The sequence below is a fragment of the Colletotrichum scovillei genome (genome assembly GCF_011075155.1).
Source record: "Colletotrichum scovillei strain TJNH1 chromosome Unknown Contig00009, whole genome shotgun sequence".
NCBI classification, from domain to species: domain Eukaryota; kingdom Fungi; phylum Ascomycota; class Sordariomycetes; order Glomerellales; family Glomerellaceae; genus Colletotrichum; species Colletotrichum scovillei.
This window is the reverse complement of record NW_023336267.1, coordinates 3,238,102-3,257,273: the sequence shown is the minus strand read 5'-3', so window position 1 is coordinate 3,257,273 and position 19,172 is coordinate 3,238,102. Positions and strand designations below refer to the sequence as shown.

At 53.5% G+C, this 19,172-nt stretch overlaps 5 protein-coding genes across 5 annotated transcripts; 2 read left to right on the top strand and 3 right to left on the bottom strand.

Annotated features, from left to right (window-relative positions):
* Positions 1-101: 101 nt before the first annotated feature.
* HER10_EVM0004669 (alpha-soluble NSF attachment protein) lies at positions 102-1,848 on the bottom strand. The gene is made up of 4 exons (XM_035474305.1): positions 1,533-1,848; positions 1,248-1,371; positions 848-1,154; positions 102-782 (listed from the first exon to the last, which is right to left on the bottom strand). Exons 1-4 carry the CDS (start codon positions 1,563-1,565, stop codon positions 368-370), a joined length of 879 nt encoding a protein of 292 aa, XP_035329241.1. The 5' UTR covers positions 1,566-1,848; the 3' UTR covers positions 102-367.
* A 302-nt stretch (positions 1,849-2,150) lies between these two features.
* On the bottom strand, positions 2,151-6,094 carry HER10_EVM0010057 (uncharacterized protein). The gene is made up of 3 exons (XM_035479527.1): positions 4,771-6,094; positions 3,867-4,715; positions 2,151-3,817 (listed from the first exon to the last, which is right to left on the bottom strand). The coding sequence occupies exons 1-3, from the start codon at positions 5,726-5,728 to the stop codon at positions 3,102-3,104; spliced, it is 2,523 nt and encodes an 840-aa protein (XP_035329929.1). The 5' UTR covers positions 5,729-6,094; the 3' UTR covers positions 2,151-3,101.
* Positions 2,293-2,868, top strand: HER10_EVM0004509 (uncharacterized protein; the record flags this gene model as incomplete). Its single annotated transcript, XM_035474151.1, has 1 exon — positions 2,293-2,868. One exon carries the CDS (start codon positions 2,293-2,295, stop codon positions 2,866-2,868), a length of 576 nt encoding a protein of 191 aa, XP_035329224.1.
* Positions 6,095-10,376: 4,282 nt separating the features above from the next.
* Positions 10,377-14,203, bottom strand: HER10_EVM0012802 (uncharacterized protein). The gene is made up of 3 exons (XM_035483189.1): positions 12,406-14,203; positions 11,459-12,277; positions 10,377-11,253 (listed from the first exon to the last, which is right to left on the bottom strand). Exons 1-3 carry the CDS (start codon positions 12,800-12,802, stop codon positions 10,541-10,543), a joined length of 1,929 nt encoding a protein of 642 aa, XP_035330248.1. The 5' UTR covers positions 12,803-14,203; the 3' UTR covers positions 10,377-10,540.
* Positions 14,204-15,913: 1,710 nt separating this feature from the next.
* On the top strand, positions 15,914-18,656 carry HER10_EVM0005354 (alpha amylase; the record flags this gene model as incomplete). The annotated part of the gene is made up of 2 exons (XM_035474975.1): positions 15,914-18,219; positions 18,609-18,656. Exons 1-2 carry the CDS (start codon positions 16,654-16,656, stop codon positions 18,654-18,656), a joined length of 1,614 nt encoding a protein of 537 aa, XP_035329340.1. The 5' UTR covers positions 15,914-16,653.
* Between the last annotated feature and the right edge of the window lie 516 nt (positions 18,657-19,172).

The following is a 19,172-nucleotide window of genomic DNA, read 5'->3' as shown; positions in this document are numbered from 1 at the left end:
GAAGTGGTTGATGAAAGTTTACGATGTAAGCGAGGCTAAGTGATTGTCGGATCATAGAACTTCTCGTCACGAGGATCTTTGCGCCATGATTCACTGAATGTGGTGGATATGGATTTCTATTCAAATGTGGAAAAAACAGACCATGCCGATTCTTCTGGTGTAGTAAGTCCTCTGTTACAACCTCTCTTCCGCTCCGCCCGCCTATCCCCGGCGCATCCGTGTAGGCATACCATGATTTCGGCAACTTTCCTTCCAGGGGAATTTCTCATCCTGACTAGCCACATTTCGACCCATTCGTCGTGCTGGATCTCAACGATGCCGAGTAAAACTCTCTTCCTCTGACCTCACCTCCGCCATGAAACAAAACTTAGGCAAACTCATCCTCGGGCTCCTCAATCGCGTTCTTCACCCGCACGAGCATCGTCGTCTTCCACTTGTCGAGCTTGCTAACCTGATCGTACTGGAACAGCTTATCCGTGAACTCCTCCTGGTTGCCGCTCTCGACGGCGGCAAGCAGGTCGTTGAGCAGCATGGACTCGCGCTGGTTGGCGAACCCGGGGTCCATGTCGGCGTACTTTTCGACGGCGCGGCGGGCGGCCACCATGTCGCCCGTCGCGAGGTGGCAGATGCCGGCGCGGAGGAAGTAGTCCTTTACGCTGTACTTCATCAGGTTGTTGTTGATGGAGACGGCGGCCACCTTTTCGTAGTTTTCAATGGCCTTGTAGTAATCGCCCTCGAGGGAGGCCACGTCTGCTACCTTGAGCCAGAGCTTGTTGGCGAGGCTGGTTATTTAAGTAATGTTAGCAAAGTCGTTTTCTTGGCTAGAACTGACGCGGGTTCCACCTACGCAGCAGCATTGTCGCCTTCGTACCACCCCGCCGCAGCCTCGTAGCTCTCGAGAGCGCGCTTCGAGTCGCCGAGCTCTGTCTCGAACAGCTCGCCGAGCGCCTCCTTGTGACCCGCCGCGCGGCGGAAGTTGCCCTTGGAGCAGTACTGCGTGACGGCGACCTCGAGGCAGCGGACGGCGGCCTCGGGATCGTCCTTGCGGTAGGCCTTGAAGGCGTCGACGAGGGTGTTTGCGGCATCGTCGGGCTCCTTGAGGTTGGTGGTCTGTACTTGGGCCGCTTTTTCAAAGGCCTGGCCTGCTTCACGGTCTGTAGGGATGGGCGAGATGTCAGTCTTGCTTGTTTCATGGAAAGCGGCAAAGAAAAATGGTACTCGTAGAAGGGAGATGGGGAACGACTGACTGAGCTTCTGCATCTTAAAGGCGTTGGCTGCCTGCATGTACAGGTCCGCGGCATTCTGGTACTTTTCCTCCCGGCCGCCGAAGAAGCTGAAGCCGCCGCCGGCGCTCGAGAGCGTCTTGTCTGCCTGCGCGATCACGAATTTTAGCGATCGTGTGTTCACCATACCGACAACAACCAGGATGGATATGCATCGCGGGGTCGCTTCGGCGGTACATCTCTTCCCCGCCGTCTGCACCGTGAACAGTACAGCTCCGCGGTTGAAAGAAAAGTCCAACATCAACGCACCTTTTGCAGCAGAGCACGAGGGTCCTGAGCCATGGTTTCGGAATTAAGCAAGTACTAGGCTACGATTATGGGGTGGGTAATATGTATGTCTCTCGATCGATAAGTGTCGGGTCTCGATGGCTTGCAGTGTGCCGTCGTATACGTGCGTTCGTCGGGTGGTTTATCGCAAACCTCTCTTTATACTAGGTGTCTCGAGAGGACAGTTCGCGGGTTGTAGGAAGAGAAAGGAAGGGTGTGTGTTGCTTGATTCGTTGTTCAGGATGTGAAAGGTGGCAGTGGTGGTGGTTGCTGGCTGGCATCAGCGCTTCGAAACTGTAGCAGCGCGACACACCCCCAACCCGCCCATTTCGGCTGGCCCTGCGTTTTGGGCTGGCTTCTTCGGCGGTGTTCGGTGGCACCAGTAGCCAGCCCAGCCAGCTATGACGCGCGGGGTGAGTCGCTGTGGCTTAGCGGAAACCAAGGTGAGGGTGGCTTACGTTTGCTTGCGAATCCCCTTGTCAGTGTAGCTGTTGCAGGCTGCTGTGGTGGGGTTCTGTTGGAGTCGTGTCCAGACACTCTTATTCGTCGAGACTGCGACTTGCCTTTCCCCTAGTCCCTTGGCTGCTGGAGAAGTAACACCAGGGTTCAAGCTGTAGGTTCTAAAGTAGGTCGGCTTCTAGGTAATCCAATTTAAACAACACCAACCTATGATCGCGACTTGAGACCCGTCTCAACAAGTAACATTCATAGCCCTAGACCATTGATAACGGTCATGGCCACGATGCGTCCACTCTGCAGGCGCTGCAGCGCGCTCCTCCCCCCGACCCGTACATTCACATCCTCCTCCGTTCGCCTCTCAACTCCGAAATCAGCATCGACAATTCTCTCGAAACCCACATGGTCTGTCGCGTCTCTCCTCCCATCCTCCTCCAAGAGCGGCGCCGCGAAGGAGTCAACAGAGGAACCAATCTCCCGCGCAAAGCTACACCACCTCCTTCGCCTCTCCGCCCTCCCGCTCCCCGAATCCGAGGCGGAGGAGACCGCGATGTTGCGCACACTGCACTCTCAACTACATTTCGTGCGCGATGTTCAGAGCGTAGATACCACTGGAGTTGAACCACTTCGTTCATTACGCGACGAAACAACAGAGGGCGTGGCAGAAGCCACAATTGGCTTGCAAGAGCTACAGAATGCCCTGGGCAAGGAAATCCGCTTTGGTCACAAGAAACGACCAAAACGATTGCGCGGGGAAAAGGTTGAAACCTCAGGAGTTGAGGACTGGAATCCTCTAGAGACCGCGTCGAGGACGGCTGGAAAATACTTTGTCGTTCAGAGCAGCAGAAAGGAGGAAGCATGATACCCATTAAGTAGGATACCCGGTGAGACATTCCATTGATAAACATGTTCGTTTTCCCATTGATCGTATCTCGTCGTGTTACAAATGTGTGTGCCCGTTTTCCCGGTGTCATAGCTAACAATACTGCAATAGTCCATCCATCCATACTTCACGCCGTTTACCACGTCCAATAACAATGGCTCATGTCTAACCATATCTCTACCGATCACCGCAGCTAAGATGCTCTCCGTAGCCTAATCCTGGATCTTCATCTTGCTCATTTTCGAATCGAGCTTGGCGTCGTTCTTGTGCTGCACCTCCTCCTGAATGTGCTCAGCTTCCTTGTCCATGTCGACGTAAGTTGGCTTCTGGCTCTTGTCGCGGCCGTATTTCTCATCCATGAGACTGAGGACTTGCTCGTCCTTTTCGATCTGCGCGTAGTCGAGATCCTCCCAGCCAATGTTCTTGAGGATGGTACCAATCATGTATTGGTATCTCAGGTGGCCGCTAACCATGCTGCTCACGTCGTAGTTCTCTACGCCTTCGGCGCCCTGGATTGGCTGCAAGCCAGCAACGCCGAATTGAAGGTTGGACGTACGGTACAGGAAGCCCAGAATATAATCGTTCTCCGAGTAGACGTTGACAAGTCTGCCCGCAACAACGCTCTTCAAAGCAAGCCAAACTCGGCTTTCGGATGGCGCCGGGGTGCCAATCATGACCACAGACTCAATGAGGCCGAATTGGCGGCGTTCGGCAAGGACCATCAAGCAGGTGTAGATGGCTCGGGCAGCCAAGCTGTAGCCAATCAAGCTGACAGGTCGATCGCCCTGCACTTTGCGACTGATGGCCTCCGCTAGGATCATGCCAACCTTCTCGGCTCGGACCATTCCGACACTCCAAGGATTGTCAATGACCTTGCTGACCTTGAGAAGGCCAATGGGCCACATGGCCGACATGAGGCTGGCAAAGACTTGTAATGATTAGCAATGTGGTTTTGCGCAACGTGGCGAGAGACTTACTGGTCCGCGTGATGATTTCCTTCTTGGCAACACTCCAGGCGGTACTCTTGATGACAGTCTCGAGCGAGTTACCCATATTCATCAGGTTGGCAACTTCCCATCGCACAGCGTACACCTCACCTTGGTGGCCGATGCAACGCCAGGGGTTGACCACATCTTCCTTCTGAGTCAGCCAACCACTGAGGGCAAGGACAACTCGAAGGCGACGATCCTTGGACGGGATTTCTTTGGCGTCGCGATACTCATCTCGCATTTCGCCGTGTAGAGGTAGAAACGCAAAGTCGGCAACATCTCTAGCGTACTGATCCATCATCTTGGATGTCTGGCGAGCACCGTAAATGCCGAACAAGCTGCCAACGACAACGCCACTCTGGGCTAGGGTGCCGAGCAATCCAGCTGCCGCCGTGGAACCAAGTCCAACACCGCCCATAACGGTGCCAATGCCAGCAGCGACTAGGGGAGCCGCAAGACCTCCAGTGACACCAATGATGGCAGCACCGGCGGCGCCAGCAAGTCCAACCTTCCAGCGTCTGGTCGATTTGTTCTCCGCAGACTTGTCCTCCACTACCTCATCAGCGTTGACCTCCTGTACAGTCTTGCCGAGACCTCTGGCAACCCGAACCTCATCCTCTTGAAAGAAGCGGAGAGTTAGGTGAAGCGATGACGCCAACTTGAGCATGAAGACGCGAGAGAAGGCCGTGTACTGCTCCAGTGACAGGAGAAGCAGCAGAATTGTGTGAAGCAGCAACTTCCGGCGCTCGATTGGTAGGGCGGTCAGTGGTGTGGCACTCGGAGGGAATCGTCTGATGAGCCAGAGGTCGGTCTCGGGTTGACGGGTAGCCGGCGGGCCTGTTCAAGTCAGCATATAAGCTCGGGATTATGGGGTGGGCAGCCTCCAACGTACCACCTGTCTTGACGCTGAGGGCGCCGCCTCTACTACCACGGCCGCGCGGGGCAGTGCCTCGACCTCCCTGAGGTGCACCACGATCACCGCGACCGCCGCGGGCTCCACGAACAGCACCCCGACCTCCACGACCGGCTGGGGCGGCTGAAGCTTCGGAATCCTTGACCGAAATGTCCTTGGCGCGCGTCAGGACATTGCCCTGCCACTTCCTGAAGACGACAAGACACTCCTTCTTGAGCTCCTGAAGCTGAGGCGTCATGGCCTCTTTCTCTTCCTTCTCGACTATCTCATGGGCTTTGTTGTACGTCAACCCACTCTTCTGCTGGTTCGAAGTCGAAGCAGAGCCGGCATTCTCCTTGTTGGCGCTGCTCTCAGATTGAGGGGTGGCAGGCTTGCTGGTCACCTTGTTCTTCAGCAGCGAGAGGGATAGCCACGAGTGCTGGGGGTCCTCGGTCGTAGCGGGAGTGATGGGAGGAGAGTGAAAGATGTTGCTTATCTGGTCCTGCATACTGTCCAAGATGTTGCTGACCAGATTGATGAGCTCGTTCTTCTCCTCGAGAGTGAGGACGCCGGTAAGATCGGTCTGAGTACGACGGCGCTGGCCGTGAGGGCGTCTTGAGCCGGCCATTTTGTCGAGGTCGTCTGGGTCTCGTTCCCAGTTACCGTCTTCTTCTTCTTCAAAGGAGCAAATAGAAGATGCGTCCAAATTCTCCTCGTCAGAGTAGGCGTAGTTGTATTGGTCCTCGTCGTTTTCTGAGGGTAAAGTGTTGATGTTGGGATCAGGATTGAAAGTCGGATCAGGTGCAGCAGCAGGGTGAGAGCTGGCAGGAGGGGTTTCTGTGTTTGTACTCCTTGGGTGGTTGTGAGGTGGTACGTCCATCGCTGCCTCCTGCACGACCGCATCCTGCCCCACGGCGGGTGCTGCCGGGGAAGGCGAAGAGCCAGGCGCGGTTTCCATACTGGGCAATATTTCGAGGAGCCAACTGCCACCCTGGAATTAGGCGAAGGCGGGAAAGGGGCACGGTGAATACAAGGTGGAAAGCTACAAAGAAATCACGGGCTATGATCAGACACCAAGCAAGCGGACGGTGAATATGTCGGTCAGCCTTTCTGTAAGTCTGCCTCTCTGTCTGTATCTCGTGTCTACCTCAGACACACAAACACAGAACGAGAAGAAGAGAGGGCAAAGATGAAACGGAAAGTTGGTGAAGCAAACACAAGCAACGGCAGCATCGTGTGAGGGAAACCGGGGAGGTGAGCTCTGTTTGTAGTCGCGCGGGAAGCTGCGTCCATCTCAGACCCCTGACGTCAGCTGTCAGGTCGCACCCAGTGATGCACCACCGCATCACTGGCGCACTGCAGGGGTCACAGACGCTGCTTCCGGGGTAGGAACCGATCTTATCGATAGAAAACCGCTTGGGGGAGGGTCACCGCGCCGGCTGGTCTGATTGGCAGCTGCCGCGGCGCCTGCAACGTCTCCAGCGTCCTTCCCGTGCGGCCGCCCCTCCCAAGCCTCCCTCCCGGACGCTTGCAGTTGCGCTAATGCACGGTTTTTCGGCCCTCTTTCTGGAAGCTGGCAAGTTGGAGCTCTGGAGCTCCTACCCTGGCGTGCCTGGCACTTGGCTCCCGATGGCCACCAAAGAAATAGCCCAGACCCGATCCAGTGGATGGCTGCCGTCCCGTTTGTCTTCGCCCCTGCTGATCCGCTGTCAACTCTATTTCCGTCCGAAGGTGCGGGTGATATTTTCAGTCATATTGCCTCTTCAGTCGGTTTATTCGTGTTGAAATGCAAAACCACATGTCTCTCGCTTGCGGTAGGACGTTTCTCCAGCCATCCGACCTCCGATTGAGCGGGCTGTCACCTGACACAATCAGAAGAGACAATAACATATCTCCAAAAACTTACGAACGCCATGATCATCAGGGTTCTTCTCACTTGCAAACTGACTTGCATGTCGTCGAACGATTTGTACCTTTGATATTATAGGCTATTATGATAACACCGTGCCTGCTTTCCCCTTGTAGCTTTTCGCATACCTGTGTTTGAGAACCAGTAGCATGACTTCCGGTTTTTCTTACCTGCTTCTCAAGACTCTTGAGTTTCAATTACGATATTTGGAGGTTGAGGTACAAGCAGATCTAAAGACGGTTCTGTTAGTTGTGAAACCCAGTCCTCGAGGTAAATATAGTATCTCCCATAGACCTTCCCACAAGATCGCCAATTGGAAGCCCAAAAGGTTCATGCAGAAGTTCTCGACGTTCAACTTTCCTCTGTCACTCTACCCTCAAGGTAGTCCACCTCCATTAATGGGTGATGAAACTTAACATAGCCATCAGGGCACTTACCCGAGGGTCTTCATGATCTTGGAGACAGCGGAGATAGAATGGTTTATGGCCCTTCGAGCACCTTGATGTTTCTCAAATTCCTATAAGATGCTCTCATTTCCCCTTACAATTTCTCTTCTCTTCTCTTCTCTCTCCTCAGACACAGTCTCATCCTCCTTCCATCCCTCCAAGGCAACAGGAGCCCTCTATGGATTCCCAAGCCCCCAACACCGATTCAGCTTGAACCATACGGACAACGCAGCATATCAAGCCCTAAACAGGCCACTGATATCATATCTGCTTGGTTACACACATACCTTCTGCTCACATAAGACCGGGGCATGCCAGATAGCACAAATGGCACCCCCTTGTGTACCCATCACCCCTGTCGCGCCTAGCTCTCCTCCTACAGCTCGAGGATCAACGACTCATGGATCACTGGAGTTCTCTCCCCATCGACCGCGGAGGTCTCCAACATATCCACCACCGTTTCCGAGATGGCCCATCTCTCGGTAGCCTTGAGCCATAGGGAAGGGGCCGCGACAGTCTCGAATGCACCCAACACCACCGACCTACCCCACGCCTCGCATAAGACAGCCTGCAATGAGCAGGAGATTACGCAGGCCTATCCGAGGGTTTAGCACCTCAGCCTTCTCCTCGTATAAGACAGCCAGTAACAAGCTGGAGATTGTATAGGTTTAGACGGAGATCTAGCCCTCCCCGTTACGACATGCCTCGCATAAGACAGCCAGCATTCAGCTGGAGATTATGCAGGTCTAGAGGATGATCCAACCCTCCCGGGAATATACACGACAAAGTGTAAATAGTGCTGGCACTATTACCCAAAGAGTCGACTAAGCGACAGAGGGAGACGATCCAGAGACCTTTAAGGCCTGTGGTCATATTTCAAGCAACACCACAGTGGCTTCCGAGGGAATCAACCACACTTCGGTTGAGGCAGAGCACTCCCCAGTGCTTCGTGCACGACCGCAAGGCGTTGAAATGGAGGGCGGCTTCTACAAGCGCCATGATCTCCATGCTTCAACACGACGTTTCCTCGGAGAGGACTCAACGGGACAGATCTTACTTCTCATCAGAGCTGACGAAGATTCTGTCCATCCTCATCACATCCCACATCACCCTCTCCAGCCCACACAAACCCCCAGTCAATCGGCCGGCCAGTCAAACGACCACATCGACGAGCCCCAACTCCAGCAATGCCCATCGACAAGTCTGCCCACGGGCGACATACACACGATGCGTACCACTCCGCCCAACCCGATGGGCCTGGCCCTACCTCCCAGGTTCTACGCCCTCGATCTGGCCTGCCGCCACCTGGGCAGAAAGGTCGTTGCCCTGGGCCTACACCACATCCTCAGGGGCGCGTCCTACTCCACGGCGCCCTACTTCCCCTCTCTGCGACCCGTGGAGAGACGGACCGTAAGGGAATATATAAGGGGTCTCCTGACTCTCGACGAGAAGGAGTATGTGATGCGGGATCTGGCCGCCCACGCGAGCTAGCACCAGGAGGTCTTGTGTGCGTTGGAGTGGGTGAATCTCGCCCTCTAGACGGCTGGAACTTGGAAAGACTTTATGAGACGGAAGATCGGAAGTTTTGGTTAGTAGTTAGGTATGGAGCGCAATATACCCAGCTTTCCACTATACAATACTCACTACATAGTGTGATCCCGGCGGATAGCTCTGCCGAGGGTGTTCTGTCCCTTTTACATTTGGCATTTCCTCCTTGATCGAGGACCTCAAACTGCACTGCACCGTTCACTTCCAGCCAGTGACATGTTTTGAAAGCTTTGGTCATGGAGGGGCCTTCACAGGTAGAGAAATGAAGTCTGTCTGTCTCGGAGACCGGTTCATCACACGCATATATCACGAGCGTAGTGTGCGAACATTGCAAGTTTGTATCCATGCGTACCTCAAGGCAGATTATCTGTGGTTCCCTCTACCCAATTAACGAAGTGAAATATTCCAGCCTCATGCCGAAAAAACAAAGAGAAAAGCGAGGGAGAAAAAAAAGATGGAAAAGAAGGTCGCTTGTGGGACTCGAATCCACAAACTACAGCTCGGTAGCTTTGCACTTCAGGATTAGGGGTATAACCATCTTAAGCTTCTGGGCAAGAGTCCCTTTTACTGCTGTTGAGAATTTCCAAGGTGAATCAGTATGTAGTCTATGCTCTGCCATGTCCTGTGATACCTCAGGCTGCGGGTGACGAATACGCAAGTGAGGCATACTTGCCCTTCAGGTACGAGCCACACGAGGGTGAAGAATGCTGGGCACTGAACGGTACTAGACGCGCATAGGGCCAAAAAAGAAAAGTGATTCCGATGTTCTCAGCTGGCTTGAAGTAAAGTAAGGGCGCAGGGTGAGATGCCAAAGGAAAGTTATAAAAAAAGGAGTCATCAATGGTGAATCGAACAAAAGGTTAGGTTGAGTGAGGCCTCGGACTTATGGATTAATCTATGACTCCCTCCAAATACCCCTCGGCCACGTTCCCCTTGTGCCTCTTATGGTAGGACAGAAGGAGAAGTGACTCAAGTACCTACCTAGCGGTGCACCTCGCCTCTCCATCCCAAGGAGTATTCGAGGGCTCGGAAAGACCTTCACTTGCCCTGGGAGACTGGATTCAGAGAGTCGTCCAAAGGGGACCATTTCAGGTTTTTAGGGTGCAATCTCAGGTGACCTATTGTTTGGAACGCGTCGAGAGAAGGGCGCAGGACAAGGAGGAGGAACTTTCATACCACCTGCTGAATGCTAAATGCTTTCTTCCTCACAAACTTAGACACCCAAATAAATACAGCTTACAGGAGAGTGAAGTAGACATATACAAGTAGCGCACCTGGAGTAAACCATCGCACTTAGGGCTTGGTGATGAGTGTCCGCTACCAGACCGGAAGAAGTCAGGTCAGCAATATTCGTGATCAGTACGTCGCCTGAAATTCGGAAGCCGACCAAGATGGTCGTAATCATTCATCACCAGCGTGCCAACACGCCCGCCGCGTACAAACTCTGCCATCGCCGCTCGACGCACACCAAGAGGTCGCCATTCAAGATTTTACGGATGTGAGTACTTGAATATGATGTGATAGTGATCGAAGTCTTCATCGCGATCAGCAAGGAATGAGAAAGATTAATCGTATACCGGATGGAAAGTTGAGATCAATCGATCTTTCGCCATCGTGTGCTTGAAATTGATCACTTCATCAATCGTTTCCATACACGTAGTCGTATGATTCAAACACATCATTGCTCGAACAAGTATCCCTTAACCTGATATACATTACACCTTCCAAGTTTTTGTCAAGAAATAGATAGTGGTGTCATCACGCCAGCAGCATACAGCGGCCATCCTTCACAGATCTTTTAGGCCATTCCATGCTGCTGGTAGCAAGAGTCGTTTCCGACGCTCAAGCACCCCTCCAATGGCCCTCATTAGACACGAGCAGTTGGATTGTGCTGCTTCTCTTCCTTAAACGAGTCCCGATGGTAGTTAACCCCTCCAGCATGCGGCACAGCAGGCGGACTAACATCTTGTCTGAAGACATACCTCTTCCAAAAGTAGAAGAACTGCGCGAGCCCGTATCGAGCGAATGTTCGCGAGGGAACGCTGAACACGGCGTCCAGCTCCTCGAGGGTCTTCTCCTTAGTCTCCGGGACGAGGAACAACACCAGGAAGAAGCCGATGATGTTCCAACCGCCATACCACCCAAAGGCGCCCGTCGGCGTAAAGGCCGCCTGAAGAGAAGGCCAGGTGACGGCAAGGAGGAAGTTGAAGAACCACGTCGTGGCCGTCGCCAGAGACATGCCGATGGGCCGGATGTACAGCGGGTATGCCTCGGCCGAGTAAGTGAAAGGTACTGGTCCCTCGCCAGGGGAATAGACCATGCCGAAGAGATAGATACCCAGGGCGATGCAGGCGATCTTGGCGGGGTTTGTAGGTATATAGAATGAGAATCCAGTAAAAAAGAGACAGATGGCCATCAATGGGAAGGTTGTCAAGAGTAAGTTGCGCCGTCCGAAAGTATCAATCGTGTAGAAAGCCGGAAGAGCGAAGAGCCAGTTGATGATGCCAAAGCCAAGAGACGCCGACAAGGCACTTACTTCGCTGAACTCGGCCGCCAGGAAGATCTCAGAGCTGTAATAAGCTGCTTATGATTAGCACAGTGTTTTAGATACTCTGGATTAGAACAATCATCGGGTCTGAGGCATCTTGTCCATCACCGTCCAATATGCAATACACAACCGTTTGAAACGGTTCAATATATACATACACCATACTGATGTATACAGATATACCGTACAAATATAAAGAAATACCGCATAAGACCTCGTTACATAGATAAAACTCACCTATAACGTTCACGCCGCAAAATTGTTGCATAAACATAACAACCTCACTCGCAATCATACCGTTTCTATTACGGCGTACCGTAATAAACTCTAGGAAACGGTTGTGTTTACCGATGCCTTGTGTCTCCTTCTCGGCTTGTAGAAGGGCATTGGCATAGAAGAGATCGCGGGCAGCCTGCACCTTCTTGAAGCGTAACTGGCACATGGATTTGTAGGCGTCGGAGTGGCGGTTCTTGGTCAGGTACCATCTAGGGGACTCGGGACACATGTAGCAGCATGCGCAAACAAAAACAGCAGGTAGCATGGCGCTGCCCATCATCAGCCTCCAGTTGAGGCCGACAATACCACCTCTGTCAGGCACGTAGTAGAAAGCCAAGTCGGCAACGTATCCCATCATAATGCCAAAGGCTGTCCACAGTTGCCATTGCATGACGAGGGCGCCACGCAGGCGAGGAGGCGCACATTCGGCGGCGAAGATGGGAGTAGTGGCAGACTTGGGGCCGATACCAAAACCGAGGAAGAAACGGGCGATGAACATGTGCCACCAAGTGTTGGTGAATGCCTGCCAGAAACAGGCGAGGGCAGAGATGAGACAGGAGATGAAAACGGTGCCACGACGACCAAACCGCTTGTTCATAGGTTCTGTAAGCCAGCACCCGATGATGGCGCAGCAGAGATATGGAGCAGAGTTTGTCAGGCCAAGGAGCCAGGTGTCTCGCTCAGTCTCTCCTCCGATGCCGAATTGCTTTTTGTAGAAGGACTGGGCGCCATTGACAACAGTCTCGTCCATACCCTGGACGACGGCGCAGAATGAACAAACTTGGGAAGGGTCAGCCTCTGTACGTAAAGAGGAAGACGGAGACGGAGAGAGGCTGGGGAGGTATGATCGAAGCAAGACAAAGAAAAGGCAGAAATATAAGAAAGAGTAAAGAGACTGGAAGACCGACCGGCAACAACGCCATAGAGCATCTTGGGGTTCCTCCACTTGTGAGTAGACTCGCCGTCAAGCACTGCTCGTTCATCGGCAGTGATCTCAGTCATACTATCGTACTTGTTCATATTTCCAGCGATCATGGCGCCGAGGCGAAAAGCCCGAATGTCTTCTTGGTCGGTAATGCCATGTTGTTGACAGTAGTCCTCGCCTTTTTGACTCAACTGTTCGGGCGTGAAGCCGGCAAGAGGGTTCTCCAGCTTGCGCGAAGCCTCTAGACGCTTTCTCTCTTCCTCATCAACCGCCGTGGCCTCGGACGGCCGTCCTGGATGGTCCAAGTGAGCGTAATCGGTCTCGGCATGGTCTGACAACGATTGGTCGCCAATCTTTTCTCGCTTCGGATCCGAAGCCATCTTGACGGTGACGACAATTGAGACTCAGCCTGGTAGAGAAGATAATTGTATGCCGGTATTTGGGGGGTGAACCCAGCTGGAAGTCTGGACACTGCCACGAGAGAGGAACGTCCTGGCAAAGGGGTGCAGGTGAGAAACTGTAGAAGAGATGGGTGGGTAGAATTGAATTCCAAGACAGCCAAGGTAGCCTCCCGGCTTGGGACAGCTTGGCTCCTTATGTACTGAGATAATCGCCAAGGAATGGAAATGAAGATAGGTAGCTTTGTTCAACGACGTAATCGGAGACTTCTCCGTCAAGCTTCACCTCGAACGACACCGCGAAGGTGGAAGGCTAGAGCGGTCGCACCTGTGGGTTGAATGAAGAGCGGGGATGGGCTTGAATGCGGGGGAGAAACCCGCTAGAAATGGTACAATGCCGAGAGTTGGGACAATAGGAAATGGAACTGAAGCGGCAGATCAACAAGTTCGTTCTCACTTACCGGCAGGCGTTGGAGGATCTTGGACGACGTCATGACGCTTCCCATGTCTGCGCTTGCAGACGGTGTGACAGGGAGGATAGCTTCATGTTCGGAGAAGGATCGTGTTGGCTGTTGGAGCGAAAGGAGGAGGTCGGTCCTCGTAAGGCAGGGTGTGGTGAGACCAATCTCACTTGGGTGTAGATCTCATGTTTGATTTCGAGTGGTGGCAGTCGTGCCAGGTAGGAAGGATTCGAAACCTGGATGTGGGGAGACAAGTTAGCACACGTTCTATCGGTCGGAAATCATCGCTGGAGGGTTCGCTCGAATGCGAAGAGGGTGGGATCGACCTCAGATCCGTCGAAGATGAGAGGTTGTGTTGGAGTACGCCGGCAAATTTGATTGCTTCCGCGCGAAGTCTGTAGTGAGAAGAACGAGAGAAGGTGGTTGAGATGACGTTGAATCTGCAGAAGTAAAATGGGTCCGCCGTAGTTTGTCAGGTAGAAGGAGGGAGAGTGTGCCCCTGTCAAGTGAACTAGTGCGGAAAGAACGCCTGGGTGTCCCTGCCTGTGATGTGATGTGAGATGGAGGTGAGGTGAACTCGGAGCTTGTGCCTGCCTTGATTGGATCTCGAATTTTGGCATCACGTGTCTAGGATGCCGTTCTACTCTTTCCCCAATCGCCAAGGATTTAGAGCATCGCCCAGTAAAGTCAAGATTCAGTGCCTGCGACCTAATGCTGTGCCTAGCAAGCGCTAAGCGATCCTGCCACGGCTGGATTTGTGCCGCATTTCTTGGCTCTCGATGGTCCTATTGACATCATTCCTCGGGTCTCACCACATCTTGTGCGATGTGCCTGTGAGTGAGGTGTCAGTTTGATATAGCTGCAGGGGGTTCTTGTGCATCCAAAATATCACAGCGATTCTCATCTTCGTTTTCCCATCGACACCATGGAGACATGTCGTCGGATTCGTTTCCTGGGCACGTGGAAGGAGCTTGCGTGCTTGCCTTAGTAAGGTAGGTACGCTTTTTAGAGTTGAGACTAGAAGGTCGCAGTGCCCATTAAACAAGGTTGGCGGGGCCCATTCTGACTTCAACGGCGCCGGTTTTCCAACGTTCGCCGTTGGGCCCATCCGAAAATCAATGCACATACTCTGCGTGCCAAATGCAACTTGAATGCAAGAACACAGTCCAAATATGCTTGTATCGTGTGGTGGATACGTATGCGGCCACAAGTAAATCGCGTCGTTTTGTCTGCTGGAAGCCATGTACCATTTTCTAACTTACGTCATATCACAGGAGCCGCCTACAAGAGGTTGCATCTACGGCGGGTTCTCCGCTTTATCCCGTGCTCACCTCGCCGCGGAAGAGTACCTCCTAAGTCTGTGGGAATATTCTCACCATTTCCTGTTGTCATTTACATCTCTAATTCTAGTACGGATAGGTGCATGATTACTAAGGGACTGATATTTCTTCGGTTCTCCGAGAAAAGAAGTCGGCCGTTCGCATCGATCACGCTACGCAATGAGCATCTGTACCTTGCCAAAGAACCCTCTCTCCGCTGCTTCCATAGCCGAAAGGCAAATGTTTGCAAGAGCGCAACCGATGAGGATAGAGAGTTCCAGGATTCGTCTCGCCATAAACAACCGGATAAGTTGAGGACATAGATAACATTTAAACGTGTTGCTGGAAAAAGTCGTCTCTGATCCAAGCTTTCCGCAAAATCTTTCTTCCACTTTCAAATCTCGCCAATTGTCCGAGAATGTTAGCGACACAGCTCTGGCAACCAACTCGAGTCCAACGAAAAGTCAATTACATTGAACGCTGAAAGTATGTTCTCGCTATACGAAGACGATCAGCAGCCATTTATTAAGAGCAATTAGAAACAGCCCACGTGAGGATGAAGATGAGAATGAGCTGGTTCGGGAAAGGGGGTTTGCGTTCATGTGAAGGACTCTTACCTTCAGACTGTTTCGACAGTATCATAGTAGTCAACACACCTGTACCCGTCGTTACATCTCTACAACATCGCGATACGACTTTGGCTCGACGCTGATATCTCAATTGACTCGAAGGAGAAGGTAAGGTGCTGTGAAACAAACATCTTCGGAGGTCGCGCTAGCCTGCCCCACCCGTTCACCAAATCCAGCACCTACCCACCTCAGGAGCTACTCGTACGTCAAAAGTCCACCAGTTGGTCCCTTTTCATTGAATCTGATTCGAGCTCGAGCTCGATCTCACAGCCTCACGGAAGACCCCGTTTCTCCTGCGCCGGAACGTGGGATCATCACAAGTGACAAACACGCTCACACCGATAGACTAAACCCAGATAGGACCAGGAACAAAAGCTCCAGCACTGCGGCGCTGCAGCACTGCAGAAGGGGGAGCAACACCTACTCTCTCCCAAACGTAGGTTCACCGATTAGGAAAAGCCGGGAATCCATTCGCTCATTCACGCCGGAAGAGCCAACGCGATTAATCAGAAAAGCACTCTATAGAATAGTGGAATATTGACCGATCGGGATTAAAGTGGAGAAGAGCCCCCGTCGCCGGAAACTATCCGACTTGGGGCTTTGCCGTTTTCGAGCCGACTCGGACGGGATAGCCGGGGTCGACTGTCTAATGTAGATTGTGTTAGCGCCCAAACACCCTGTTCAGGATGCGCAAAAAGGAGCCTCTTCTTCACCACCGCCTTCCTCTTGGGCTCTGATATCCTCCCCCAAGAGTCTTGTTGTCCCCCTTCTCTCGTATTTCTGACTTTTTCCCTCGCTTAAATCCTTCCTTTCCACTAACGATGCGTTTCGCAGTATCCGAACTGTCAACGAATGCTACGTCTAGGACTCTAGACCACCCCATCCACCGCATGGGTAGGGACGGTAGTGGATCTGCAGATGGGGACGACAGCCGGGATCTGATTCAAAAGGGACAACGTGAGCTCACCTAAATCGGCTGGGATCACTCAATCTGGCATGTTATTCGTATTCTGCCAATAGCACAGCCCTTTTGGCAGGGGCGATTTGAACGGGGTCCGCGAAGCGAGGCCCTCGTCAAAAGACGAGAGTCTGGTATGTGGGAGTAAACTGCTCGTGGTCTTCATGGGTGAAGATGCGATATATGCTAGTCAACCGCTGTCTTTACATTTGAGCTTAGTCTCTCTTCCTCCTCCTCCCTCCCTACTTCCATCCCTCTCTCCCTCTGTAGGTGCCGCAGTTCAAGCCAAGGCAATCACTCGTTCTGCTTTGTGCTGTTGTCATTCGTTGATCCCTGCCGGTCATTATACTCCAATCGTTCACCAATCGACTTTCTTTACACCGTATCTCCTCCTACTCGTTGTTCTTCCTTCTTTGGCCAATCAACCGTTGCCTTAATACCTTAATCCTCTCATTAATTAAATAACATGCGCTCCTTCGCAACATCACTCTCTTTTCTGGCCGTCGGGGCTCTTCAGGGCGTCTCAGCCTTGGACGCTGCCGGATGGAGAAACCAGAGCATCTACCAGATCATCACCGACCGTTTTGCCACCTCTGATGGCTCGACCCCAGTCTGCGATATCACCCCGGGCCTGTACTGTGGCGGCACCTGGAAGGGCATCACCAGCAAGCTGGACTACATCCAGAACCTTGGTGCCACCGCCATCTGGATCTCGCCTGTCGTGAAGAACGTCGAGGGAAACGTTGGCGGCAACGGAGAGGGCTACCACGGCTTTTGGACCGAGGACCTCTACTCCATCAACCCGCATTTTGGTACTGAAGCCGACCTCCTGGAGCTCTCCAGCGCACTCCACGCTCGCGGCATGTACCTCATGGTCGACGTCGCCCCCAACCACTCCGGTCTGAACGACTCCCCTGGCAACTACACAAAGTACAAGCCCTTCAACAAGCCCGAGTACTACCACAAGGAGTGCTCCATCAACTGGAACAACCTCCAGTCCGAGCAGCTCTGCTGGCTCGAGGGTCTGCCCGACCTCCGCACCGAGGACGACTTCGTCCGCAAGATCTACGCCGAGTGGATCAAGGACCTCGTCACAAAGTACTCCATCGATGGCCTCCGCGTTGACACCGCCCTCGAGATTGAGCCCGAGTTCTTCACCGAGGGCGGCTTCCGCGAGGCCGCCGGCGTCTTCCTCCTCGCCGAGGTCAGCCACTCCTCCCTGACCCTGCTCGCCCCCTACCAGAACTACCTCGACGGCATCATGGACTACAGCAGCTACCACCTCTTCGCCACCGTCTTCTCCACCCTCGAGGGCGATATGGACAAGGTCTACGAGAGCGTCAACACCATGGCCGGCATGTCCTCCATCGACCCCTCCGTCTGGGGCTCCTTCGTCGAGAACCAGGACCAGCCCCGCTTCCCCTACCTGAACGGCGACGTCGCCCTCGCCAAGAACATGTACGCCCTGACCATGCTCCGTGACGGCATCCCCATCATCTACTACGGCCAGGAGCAGCACTTCAACGGCGGCCCCAACCCCAACAACCGCGAGGTCTTCTGGACGACTGGCTTCGACGACAAGGCGGAGCTCTACGGCTGGATCCAGCAGACCAACAAGATCCGCGCCCACGCCGCCGCCGCCAACGCCGACTTCCTCACAAAGGAGCGCACCCGCGCCGTCTTCTCCTACGGCAGCACCGACAGCAGCCGCGTCATCGGCTTCCGCAAGGGCCAGCTCTTCTCCATGTACACTAACGGCGGCTCCGCCGCCAACAACGGGGTCATGTTCTCCATCGCGCGCAACGTCCACGGCTTCGCCGTCGGTGCCGAGATTGTCGACGTCTTGAACTGCGAGTCCTTTACCGTTGCCTCCCACGGCCGTCTGTGGGCGCAGATGCCCGCCGGTGGCCTGCCTCGCGTCTTCTTGCCCAAGGAGCAGACCGAGGGTCTCTGCAACGATGTCAAGGCGCCTGTCGCGGACGCCACTGTCAAGGTCGGTGTCGACAAGAACACTGGCTACAGCAGACGGGCTGTGATGCTGGAGTAGATGTGTTGTGCGTTGGGAGTTCGTTCGAATGTGTAGTCGACGGGAAGCGGTATTGAACAGCCCTGGTCACCAGGCCGTTATGTGAAGCTGATGATCATGCTCATGTAGATGACTACTGAATGTCGAGCGTTGTCTGCGTAATAATTAATAGTAATACGAAGCCATGTGTCTTAACATGCTGCCTTTCCTACAGTGACAAAAAGCATCGTGTTTCCCAAGGCTCGAGAAAGCTCTTGGCCGACCTGACTTTGACTTGTGATGCCACTCGCGACTCAGGTCTAGAGTGATCCTTAGGTCGTTTAAGAGGGGTATACAAGCCTGACGAGTAAGGAAGGAGCGGCGGACAGGGTATAATAAACCTTGAAGCAGGCCAGAAGCCTGGCGGGTCCATTCATCCACTGCCCGTTTGGGGACTGAGGTGACGGGACGAACTTGCCTTCCATTCAGAACCCACAAGCAACATCATGAGACCGTAGCCTGCTACCTTGATAGTCCGGCTTGGAAGTGGCGGGCTGGTGCTAACCGCACCTTACCTTCCCACACCTGCCGCGAGAGAAGCCTATATACCCCCCTTCAAGTCCATTCCCGTCACCAACGGCAGCAGGCGCCTCACAGGCTTGCGAGGTCAGGTCAAACTGCCGTTTGGCGGGATGGTTACGGGCGAGCCTATTCAGCTGGCTTAGCCTACACCGGGGTTCTAGGTTCGAGTCCCAGCATGAGCACCAAGAGATGTAGCCCCCAGTTCAGCACCGGGGGGGTGAACTCTTTTTGGTTCTCGGGTGTTTTGGACCTTTTGGTATTTGTATGAGGTAATCAGGGTCCATCACGAAACACTACGGCCGGTGTTGGTATCAAAGCCTCAGCGGCGTGTAGATCTGGGAAGTCTCGGCTTGAAGGTAATCTAAGCTCGATGTTCGTTAAGTCGTCGTCGTCTAGCA